A 12,495-nucleotide genomic window follows, 5' to 3' on the forward strand; every position below is an offset into this window, starting at 1 on the left:
TTTAGTACCCCCATGTGTTCAAACGGCAGGGAAATTTTTTTTAGAGGCTTTAGCTATTGCCACATCTAGTTTTGGCGCCTTACCCCAGAATGAGCATAGCGGGTCCTCGAATAGGGATTCCTCTTAGGGTACAACAGGCCCTTTCTTTCTGGCTTTTTCCATTCCCTTTTAATCAGGGAGTGGACTTTGTCACTGAGAGGGAAAGATCTTTTCTTTTGCTCCAGGCCACTGAACATCATGTCCTGGACTGATTTCTTGGGGCGAGGATCTACCAACCCCATTGTGGACCTAAAGGCCTTAATTAAATTGTCTGTGCCCTCTATAGGGAAACAGCTATGTCCCCCTCCCTCGGAAGAGGACGAAGATAAGAAGGACGAATCGGAGTCTACCACCTCCCCGTCCGAACTGCTAGATCCTGATACAGGGGATAGGTTCCTGGTTTTTCCCCTGTCCCCCCCCCGCCTTCTGCAGGGACTTGAAGGTGTCCTCAACCTGGGATTTAATCAGGGATCGGAGCTCTGAGGCGAACTTAGGGGTCTCCTCACAAATTGTTTGCTCAATACATGAGCTGCATAGTCTTTTCTCCCATGTGGTGGGCAGATCCTGTGCACAAAGCGCGCAGGTCTTGTGTTTGGACTTGCCCGTACTCTTCCTTCCCTGATGAAAGAAGAAAAAGAGGGGGGGGGGTCCAAGTTTCAAGTGAGCTTTCACAAAGATCACTTACCATCCTGCTGTAAGAGGGAACACCGGATGTGGAGAGGAACCCGTTCCTGTAGATGGGTTTTTCCTCGAGGTTGACGCCACTGCTGGAGTCCCTGCCGCGTTGCAAAGACCTGCCGGACCGCCTGCTTCCACCATCACCTTGGCCGTGATGGCGTGAAGGGTCACTGGGGGGTCCTTTCGCACGCTTCCCATGTTGCGGTGGTGGTGGTGGTGAGTGGAGGTGCAAGGACTGCACCTCCTGCTCGCTCATAGCCGGTGCCAGGAAGCACTTCCCTGGTGCATAACCCGGCATTTATAGGCCTCCGCCTCCCTCACCTGGTTCCAGCCGTGGGCCCTGTGTGTGCAACCCCCCTCCCCTTGGGGAATATGGGTGTGCCCCTCTCTAGCATGTGGGCGGCCCCCACCCCCCTGCTGGGGAGTCCTCCCTCCCCCAACGCTTTCCTCTTTGGCTGGGCGGCGGGCAAAATGTGCTCCGGGTTCCGCCGTGCGCGTTCAAACGCGCGCCTCAGACCGCCAACACCCCAGTGGTGCATTGCAGCTTGCGTCAGGGGGAGGCGCTTCCGCAATGGGCCCCGGAAGCCCAGGCCTACTCACTGCCCTGGGCCCCGACACCATCGGAGAACGCAGCGGCTCCGGTCTTCTCCTGCGCCGCATCTCCCTGCCACCCTGGAGGCCCACTGACCTCAGCGGTGACGCTTCAGGACACCGCACCAGCCGAGGCAGGGAACCCCCGCTGCCTGAGCTGGTCTGGCCGGGCCTGGTATGTTGTCCATACATTGTGTGCAGAATTATTAGGCAAGTTGTATTTTAGAGGATTATTTTTATTATTGATTAACAACTATGTTCTCAATCAACCGAAAAGACTCAAATATCCAAGCTTAATATTTTTGGAAGTTGTAGTGGTTTTTTTTTTTAGATTTGGCTATCTTAGGAGGATATCTGTTTGTGCAGGTAACTATTACTGTGCAGAATTATAAGGCAACTTAATAAAAACCAAATATAATCCCATCTCACTTGCTTATTTCCACCAGGTAAACCAATATCAGTGCACAAAATTTAGAAATAAACATTTCTGACATGCAAAAATAAAAACCCCAAAAAATAGTGATCAGTATAGCCACCTTTCTTTATGATGACACTCAACAGCCTTCCATCCATAGATTCTGTCAGTTGCTTGTACTGTTTTCCCTCCCTGTAGATCTCACATTTTATGATGGACCACAGGTTCTCTATGGGGTTCAGATCAGGTGAACAAGGGGGCCATGTCATTATTTTTTCTTCTTTTAGACCTTCACTGGCCAGCCACGCTGTGGAGTAGTTGGATGCATGTGATGGCGCATTGTCCTGCATGAAAATCATGTTTTTCTTGAACGATACCGACTTCTTCCTGTACCACTGCTTGAAGAAGTTGTTTTCCAGAAACTGGCAGTAGGTCTGGGAGTTGAGCTTCACTCCATTCTCAACCCTAAAAGGTCCCACAAGTTCATCTTTGATGATACCAGCCCATACCAGTACCCCACCTCCACCTTGCTGGCGTCTGAGTCGGAGTGGAGCTCTCTGCCCTTTAGGGATCCAGCCTCTGGCCCATCCATCTGGCCCATCAAGAGTCACGCTCATTTCATCAGTCCATAAAACCTTTGAAAAATCAGTCTTAAAATATTTCTTGTCCCATTCTTGACGTTTTATCTTATGTTTCTTGTTCAAAGGTGGTCGTTTTTCAGCTTTCCTTACCTTGGCCATGTCCCTGAGTATCGCACACCTTGTTCTTTTTGATACTCCAGTAACGTTGCAGCTCTGAAATATGGCAAAACTGGTAGCGAATGGCAGCTTGGCAGCTTCACGCTTGATTTTCCTCAATTTATGGACAGTTATTTTGCGCCTTTTTTGGCCAACACACTTCTTGCGACCCTGTTGGCTATTTGCCATGAAACGCTTGATTGTTCGGTGATCACGCTTCAAAAGTTTGGAAATTTCAAGACTGCTGCATCCCTCTGCAAGACATCTCACAATTTTGGACTTTTCAGAGCCGTCAAATCTCTCTTCTGACCCATTTTGCCAAAGGACAGGAAGTTGCCTAATAATTAAGCACACCTTATATAGGGTGTTGATGTCATTAGTCAACACCCCTCCTCATTACAGAGATGCACATCACCAGATTTACTTAATTGGTAGTTGGCTCTCAAGCCTATGCAGCTTGGAGTAGGACAACATGTATAAAAAGTATCAAAGTGATCAAAATACGCATTTGCCTAATAATTCTGCAAGCGTTGTATTCTTATTTTTTCTTTCTTTCTTTCTTTCTTTCCCTGTAGGTCCACGTCAAGGACAGGAAACCAACTGATGCGGGAGAGAGGTACCGCCCTTTTTATATATAGGTTTCCTATCCTTGAAGGGCGGATCCCCTCTCTCCGTGGTGCCGTCATGGGGGAAGAAGAAAAAACCTAGCGGGGAATGCCTGCCATGCACGAGCGATCCCCATTATTGTGTGTCTAATAACCGTGAAACATGCGGGCGGAGACTCGAGCATGTCACTCGAGCACGCGTGATACATGGTACATACCCGAGTACCCAATGCAAACTCAAGTAGCATCCACCTGCGCTCAAGACTAATGACAACTTATTCAATATGATGACCTAATGTTATCAAATTCTGTGTCGTACCTCTGGGTTCAAAATGTTCACTATACCACTTGATAAAATCCTTGAGGGGTTAGTTTCCAAAATGGGGTCAATTGTGGGGGGTTTCCACTATTTAGGGATATCAGGGGCTCTGCAAACGCGACATGGCGTCCGCTCTCAATTCCAGCCAATTTTGCATTCAAAAAGTCACACAGTGCTCCTTCCCTTCTGAACTCTGCCGTGCGCCCAAACACTGTATTTTCCCCACATATGGGGTATTGGCGTACTCAGGAGAAATTGCACAACAGTTTTTGGGGTTCATTTTGTCCTCTTACCCTTGTGAAAATAAAAAAATTGGGGCTAAAACATTTTTGTGGAAAAAGTTTGATTTTTTTTTATTTTCACGGCTCCATGTTCTAAAACTTGGGGGTTCAGGGTGCTCACCACACATTTAGATAAGTTCCCTGAGGGGTCTAGTTTCCAAAATGGTGTCACTTGTGGGGATTTCCCACTGTTTAGGCACATCAGGGGCACATCCACTAATTATTCAAGCAAATTTTACATTCAAAAAGTCAAATGGCGCTCCTTCTCTTCCGAACCCTGCCGTGCGCCCAAACAGTGGTTTTCCCCCACATATGGGGTATCGGCGTGCTCAGGAGGAATTGCAAAACAAATTGCATGGTTCAATTTCTCCTGTTACCCTCATGAAAATGCAAAATTGGAGGCTGAAAAACATTTTTGTTGCAAAAATGTGAAAATTTTATTTTTACGGCTCAATGTTCTAAACTTCTGTGAAGCACCTGGGGGTTCAAGGTGCTCACCACACATCTAGATAAGTTCCCTGAAGGGTCTAGTTTCCAAAATGGTGTGACTTGTGGGGGGTTTCTACTGTTTAGGCACATCAGGGGCTCTCCAAACGCAACATAGCATCCACTAATTATTCAAGCAAATTTTACATTCAAAAAGTCAAATGGTGCTCCTTCCCTTCCGAACCCTGCCATGCGCCCAAACAGTGTTTTTTTTCCCACGTATGGGGTATCTGCGTGCTCAGGGGAAATTACACAACAAATTTTGGGGTCAATTTTTTCCTGCTACCCCTGTGAAAATAAAAAAAATTGGGTCTAAAGTAACATTTTTGTGAAAAAAGTTAAATGTTCATTTTTTTCTTCCACGTTCCAAAAATTCCTGTGAAGCACCTGTAGGGTTAATAAACTTCTTGAATGTGGTTTTGAGCACCTTGAGGGGTGCAGTTTTTAGAATGGTGTCACTTTTGGGTATTTTCTGTCATAAAGGCCCCTCAAAGTCACTTCAAATGTGATGTGGTCCCTAAAAAAAATGTTTTTGTAAATTTTGTTGGAAAAATTTGAAACCACTGGTCAACTTTTAACCATTATAGCTCCCTAATAAAAATAAATAAATTTGGTTCCAAAATTGTCCTGATGTAAAAGTAGACATGTGGGAAATGTTATTTATTAACCTTTTTTTGTGACATATCTCTCTGATTTAAGGGCATAAAAATTAAAATTGCTAAATTTTTGCCAAATTTCCGTTTTTTTCACAAATAAACGCAAGTGATATCGAAGAAATTTTACCACCATCATGAAGTACAATATGTCACGAAAAAAAATCTCAGAATCAGGGGGATCCGTTGAAGCGTTCCAGTGTAATTACCTCATAAAGTGACAGTGGTCAGAATAGTAAAAATTGGCCCGGTCATTAACGTGCAAACCACCCTCGGAGGTAAAGGGGTTAAAGAGTGGAAACCCCCCACCATTTTGGAAGCTAGACCCCTCAAGGGGTATAGTGAACATTTTGAACCCAGACGTACGACAAAGAAATTGATAACATTAGGTCATCATATTGAATAAGCTGTCATTAGTCTTGAGTCTTGTGAGTGCTCGAGTGACATGCTAGAGTCCCCGTCCCATATGCTTCGTGGACCCGTGATACTCAGTGTATAGCTGAGCACCCAATGCAAACTCAAGTAGCGAGCACTTGCGCTCAACACTAGTTGCCATATCGTCATCATTTTTTTTTTTCTTTACTTTTGAAAAAATCCTAACCCTAGAGTTTATTTTTTATGCCGTTCCTTGTGCGGTATAAGTGATTAGATGACTTTATTCTTCGGGTCGGTGCGAATTCAGTGATGCCAGATTCATATCGGGTTTTTATGACTGACAGCAGTCACACACTAAAAGACGCTTTTTTTTGCAAAGACTAGTTTTTGCGTCGCCATATTTTGAGAGCTATAATTTTTCTATATTTCGGCCGACAGAGTCACGTGACTGCTTGTTTTTTGCAGGACAAGTTGACGTTTTTATTGGTATCATTTTCGGGCACGTGACATTTTTTGATCGCTTTCTATTCCGATTTTTGGGAGGCAGAATAAACAAAAACCAACAATTCAGGAATTGGGTTTTTTTTTTTGCTTGTTTGCTTTTTTATGTCTTTCCGCGTGTGGTAAAATTGATAAGGTAGTTTTATTCTTTGGGTCAGTACATTTACAGTGGTACCACATTCATATCATTTTTTTATGTTTTGGCGCTTTTACACAATAAAAACTTTTATAGAAAAAATATTTTTTTTGCATCGATTTATTCTGAGAGCTATAACTTTTTTATATTTCAGCTGATGGAGCTGTATGGTGGCTTGTTTTTTGCAGGACAAGATGACGTTTTCAGAGGTACCATTTTTATTTACATTCGTCTTTTTGATCAAGTTTCATTCCATTTTTTGTATGGAGGTATGATGATAAAGCATCGTTTTTTGTATTTTTTTTTACCGTGTTCACTAAAGGGGTTAACTAGCAGGACAGTTTTATAGGTCAGGTCGTTCAGGAAGCGGCCATACCAAATGTGTACTTTTATTGTTTTTTTTTCCAGAATAATATTTATTCATGGGTACAATATATTTAGATTTTTTGGGGATTATTTTTTTCATTTTGTTTTAAAAAAATTTTACAATTTTTTGGGTTTTTTTTTTTTTTTTTTTTTTTTTTTTTTCACTTTCCGATACTTTTATAACTTTTACACTTTTTGCAGTCTGATTGCCTGTATAGCATCTCTATGCTATACAGCCTGTCAGAGCTGCACAAGGAGAAGTTACTTTAATCATGCACTGCGCATGATCAAAGTAACTTCCTCCTGTCTGGTGACACGGATGTCGTCATGACGACATCCAGGTCACCATAACAACCACTGGGACCCGGCTCAGACAGCGTGGTACGCCGGAGAGGAGGTAAGTATCGGCGCTTACCTCTCCTTGCTCCCGCTATCGCAGCATTTCGGGGGTTAATGTACTGGGATCGGTGCGGGACCGCTCCTAGCACATAGCACCGGGTGACAGCTGTGACAATCAGCTGACACCAGGCGGCGATCACCAGGGCGTATTATTACGTACGTATCTGGTCCAATAGGCACAGGGCACAGATGCGTATTAATACACTAAATGTCAGAAAGGGGGTGAATGTTATACTCGTGTGCGGATTACATGCTTTTTTACCTGCAGATTTCCCACAAATATTGAAATTCTATAGATAAAATCTGCACATAAAACTCCGCGTACTCACAAAAGAAATTGACATTTTGCAGATTTGAAACATGCACCGCAGGTCAGTATGTATATATATATATATATACACACACATACATATATATATATATATATATATATATATATATATATATATATATATATATATATATATATATATATATATACACACACACACATATATATATATATATATATATATATATATATATATATATATATATATATACATACATACATACACACACACATACATATATATATATATATATATATATATATATATATATATATATATATATATACACACACATATATATATATATTATGCAGCGTAATGTAAATACGTATATTATATTTATATTACATACTATATAGATACATGTATATATACACACGTACGTGTGTGTGTGTGTGTGTGTGTATATATACACACACACACACACACACACACACACACACACACACACACACACACACACACACACACACACATATATATATACATACATATATATCTATATAGATAGATACACATATATACATATAAAGCACAGCGGGCATAGATCAGATTCCATCCACTGTGCTGGAACGACGGTAAGATGTCGTGTTCTTTTGCAGAGCAAAAATATACAGTCAAAACATAAACTCACTAAAAGCTCATTGTAGGAACTTAATTTTAAAGTCGATTCACACTGCCTGCCTGATGCGCAGCGTTAAACATGTTGCCGGTCAGCAGCTGTTTGTCAGTTTAATAGCCTGTTAACACAGGCCATTGCAGCTTTAGATGTGCACTGTATGGTCTGTAATAGATCGCTCAGTGCACATCGGCAGCCATTGCTTTTGGCAGTACAAGTGAACACAGGACGATGCACTGCCAAGAATGATCATCTTTTTTGGCAAAATAAAAGATCATTTCACCCGACGAGCAAAAGTTTTGCCTGTTTACACTGCAGAAATATCATGAAACAAGCGTTCTCAGGATAATGGTGCAGTGTAAATGCACCTTCTGTAGCTTGTTTAAATTACAGATATTGGAAAGACCCCTACCCATAGAGAGCGATTCTCTGCTCCTCCAAACACTAAAGTCTCCCAGTTTTGGCATGAGGGACGGGAGCAAGGATTTTTACAAGATCTGCAGTTTAAAATCAGGTACTGAGACAGCGTGAATTGGTAGATAAGCCAGCACATTCAGAACGGTCTTAAAGATAGGCAGAAGCAAAATAAGGTAATACAGTTAAATAAAAAGGATATATAAAAAAAAAAGGAAGTTTAGGTTACTCTAACTATTCAATCTATACAGCGAGTGGTAATTCTGCCCCAAGAATATGATGATCTGAGTAATCAGAGGCAGGTTAGAGTAAGGAATGATGATTGCAGCGGAAATCAATGGTAAATCCCAACACAATTATTAACAATCTTACTAAGGTACAGATGGTGGTGGTCTTCCCTGTTCCAGGCATGCCCACAATTAGGGTATAATCCTCAGAGAGGAGAACACGTTTCATGGCTTGCTTCTGAGGTTTATTGAGGCCTGGTAGAATATATATAAAAAAAAAATCTTAAAATTGGACTAACATTAATGTCAAGGAAACACCGTCACCTAAGGGTATAATTTACTATTACACATACATAAGTCAGAATCTCCTATGATGAACACGCAAATCAAGTGTTCCATGTGAGCAACCATTACTTTTACAGTAGTTGTTAAAGGGGTTGTCCACTAGTCGGACATCCCCTTCTCAATCAGCATGTTTGCCCTCAGTAAAACAACAACAGTCTTACCTATAATGCTGTTGGCACTCGCTCTCCTGGTGTCATGCAATCCCTGCGACCAATGAGGGGTGGATTCACTCTTCACGCCTCTGAACGAATTCAGACATCAAGAGGAAGCCAGATCTGCAGCTGGCCGCTCACTTTCTCCTAATGCCTGATACATCGGAAGTCGGGAAGAGTGAAGCCAGAGATGATTGGCCGCAGAGATTGTGTGACATAATGTGATGCAATCCCCGGGAGAACCACTGCTGGAAAAGCACCGTAGGGGAGTATAAGTGTTGTTATTTTACTGGGGGTAAACAAAAGACTACAAAAGCTTACAATATTAGCACGTCTGTGCAGGACCTTACCCATCTATGGTTACTTATCCACAAAAGGTAAAAGAGAATTTAAATAAAAAAAAATTCTTTCATTTAATTTCTAACTGGAAGCACATTCTCTTACCCTTCAGGATGTTTGCCACGGTGTCCTTTGCATCATGGGGGAGAACGTTGCTTAAATATTGGATGAAGCTCGGTCTTTTAAAATCGATAATTAAATCTCTAAGCTTCGCACTGAGGAGAAGAACGGACAATGTAAAGATGTGAGCTAAATATATTGTATTACACAGAATAATAATTCAAAGTAGAAGAGAAAAACGACTATCAAGAAAACCCCATCAAGGAAAAAGATGTATAAAAATATCATCTTTATTGAACATATTAAATTAGACAATACACATGGTGTTAGGAAAACGCGTGGTAACAGGGTGTGCAAATAAAAGACCCAAACACACAAAGGACGCACTACCCAACCCAGGGCACAGATAGATGGTATGGCAAAGTACGTATCCAATTTAAGCTTTCAACTCTCTCAAAGGGACTTACCGTACTTTGCCATACCATCTATCTGTGCCCTGGGTTGGGTAGTGCGTCCTTTGTGTGTTTGGGTCTTTTATTTGCACACCCTGTTACCACGCGTTTTCCTAACACCATGAGTATTGTCTAATTTAATATGGTCAATAGAGATGATATTTTTATACATCTTTTTCCTTGATGGGGATTTCTTGATAGTCGTTTTTCTCTTATACTTTGATGTCGTTTTGCGATTATATCCCTGTATTATAGAGTCCTGGTGCATCTTATCTATATATATTTTTTGTGATAGATTAAGTATGATGCACATTTCTTGGTATATTTAACGGAATGATAATTGTATTATTACCGCAGGAACTGAAGATCCATTCCAATAATAGCAAATCATAAAAGACATAAACCAACCCACCCGGTGTCACTATTGCTGTCTGCGTGACAAACGGTTTTTGGGTACGTGGGTGTAATATTGGTATACTATGTGACGTGTATATTATAGAATTTCACTTGTGCATTTACCATGCTTTATAACTAAATTGTTATTACTGCAGTTCTATGTAACTGCTATTGTCTCTCTAGTGCCATTGTCATATAACGTCATTGGTGGCGACATTAACCCCTTCCTCACCAGTCACTTTTTTTATTGCCACGCTCCAGGAACCATAACTTATTTTATTGGTGACAAAAACAGAGGCAACGGTCACAAGCTCTCAATGTAAGTCTATGAGATTCTCGTTCTGGCTCTCCTAGACTTACACTGAGAAGTGACTTTTGGATTGCCCAGCAAACACTGGAAAGATCCAGCGGGTCACAACCAGCAGAAAATGGAGGAGGAGGAGAAAAAAATAAATAAAGAAAAAAATTTAAAAAAAAGCTGGAGTGATACCTTAAAGGGGTTTTCCCACGATCAAAAGTTAATTTTAATCAATAGATTTTGGAATAATAATAATTTCCACAATTGGATGAGTTTAAATAAAATGTTCCTGTGCTGAGATAATCTTATAAATGTGCCCCTGCTGTGTACTGTGTAATGGCTGTGTCTGACCGTGCAGGAACATGGTCTGATCATACCACATCTCCTGGGCAGGGGAGGAAGCAAAAGAGTATACAGACATTACAGCAGGGGACCGCAGAGGATTCACTTTGAGAGGTAAAACATTTCCCCGCCTGTTTTTAGACAATAATTTACTTCAAAGAAAGAATCCTCTGTGATCCCCTGCTGTAATGTCTGTATACTCTTTTGCTTCCTCCCCTGCCCAGGAGCTGTGGTATGATCAGACCATGTTCCTGCATGGTCAGACACAGCCATTACACAGTACACAGCAGGGGCACATTTATAAGATTATCCAATTGTGGAAATTATTAACATTCCAAGATTTATTAATTAAAATTAACTTCTGTTCATGGGAAACCCCTTTTAGTTTGTTTTACAATAATTTTTTTATTTTTGAAAAAACAAACACTTAACACGGGGAATGCTAATGATAACATGAGTATAAGTAAAATGATTGAGAAGGTAAACGGAAGGAAATGGTAAGGGGATTGAGGGAGGAATAGGGAAAGAATGGGAACATTAGGATGGAATAAACAAGGAAAGTGGGAAGAAATTGAATCGTCATGTGGTGAAGTATTTTAAAGAGGTATAGAGGTATAGAAGGGAAAAACCAGGGTCAGAAATTATCTGCATCAACGTAAGTTAATAACAATAATTGAAATAGAACATCATCGATTTAACTTGAGATCATATACATTAGGTAAATACTAAAATGACACACATCTTATGGTTTATCAATATTAAGAAGCACAAGGAAATTTAGTTGACCAAATGTCCCATTTCCTTGAGAATCTATGTAGATTGTTGTTAATAGTTGCAAATCTTTGTTCATAAATTCTGTGGTGATTCATTTTGTCAACCAGCTCCTCCACCGTAGGGATATGTGATTTCTTCCAATTGAATGCCAATGCGTTTTTACAGACCAGAAGTAAATGAATTATAATAGACCTTTCATGGGATTTATAGGATTCTAAATCTAAAGATAATAAAGCTAATTGAGGGGTCAGGGTAAAAGGTCCGTTCAATAGATCACATAGTAAGATTGAAATCTGTGCCCAAAAATTCCGAATTTTGGGGCAACTCCAAAAAAGATGGAGAATATCCCCTCTGAGCCCACAATTTCTCCAACATAGGGGAGAATTGCTAGACTTTATATGATGGAGTCTGATCGGGGTATAGTACCATCTAGTCAGAATTTTAAAGTAGGCCTCTAGTAGTGGCATAGAAATGTTAGAGGTTTGAGTAGAAAGGATAGCGTTCTCCCATTGGTCGGTAGAGAAAGAAAGTTTTAAATCTTTTTCCCATCGGAGCATATAAAGATTCTTTTTAAATAATAAATCATCATTAAAGCTGTTGTATATATGTCGCAAGCTCCAAAAAATTTTATGAGTTGGGTTACATAACAGATTTGCCGAGGTTTCAGAAATGGAGATTTTGTTTGAAATAAATTTAAGGATGATTCCCTTTAAGTGGGAGTAGAGGAAAAAATCAGGAGATGGCAAACCAAATTTTATTTTAAGGGTTTGGAAAGGTAAGATAATGGAATTTTCACATATGTCTTTAATTTTCCTCAACCCTTTACTTTCCCAATCAGTTGGTACGAAAGAGTCGTGTAAGGAAGCCAAAAAAGAAATTGAAATTTTTTTTATAAGAGTAAGGTTATGCGTATCAAGATCCTTAGGAGGAATTCTTTTTTTCCGTTTTGCGATTTTTTTCCAGGCTCCTATGATCGCCTGAAAAATAGGATGGGTTGGATCATGTGTGGTTTTTTTGAAAAGATGTCTGAATAAAAGTTCACGAGGGGGGGAATTATTGTTTAGGAATGACTCCAGAGCTGTCCAAGCCGGGGGATTATTGTTGTTGAACCAATTTGCGCTCTGTTTAATCAGATTTGCTAAATAATAGGCAAATATGTTGGGA

At 40.6% G+C, this 12,495-nt stretch overlaps 1 protein-coding gene across 4 annotated transcripts in view; it reads right to left on the reverse strand.

The window, feature by feature from the left end:
- Nucleotides 1-12,495, reverse strand: part of DNA2 (DNA replication helicase/nuclease 2) — a 52,672-nt gene that overhangs the window by 18,490 nt on the left and 21,687 nt on the right. For all 4 annotated transcript variants that reach the window (XM_073685598.1, XM_073685596.1, XM_073685595.1 and 1 more), the window contains 2 exons: nucleotides 9,115-9,224; nucleotides 8,319-8,428 (listed from right to left, as the gene is read on the reverse strand). In XM_073685598.1, the coding sequence (XP_073541699.1) occupies nucleotides 8,319-8,428; nucleotides 9,115-9,224 (220 nt within the window). The remainder of the gene's footprint in view (nucleotides 1-8,318; nucleotides 8,429-9,114; nucleotides 9,225-12,495) is intronic.

The sequence above is a fragment of the Phyllobates terribilis genome, unplaced genomic scaffold (genome assembly GCF_046119375.1).
Source record: "Phyllobates terribilis strain yellow unplaced genomic scaffold, ASM4611937v1 Scaffold_5__5_contigs__length_657084704, whole genome shotgun sequence".
Taxonomy (NCBI): Eukaryota; Metazoa; Chordata; class Amphibia; order Anura; family Dendrobatidae; genus Phyllobates; species Phyllobates terribilis.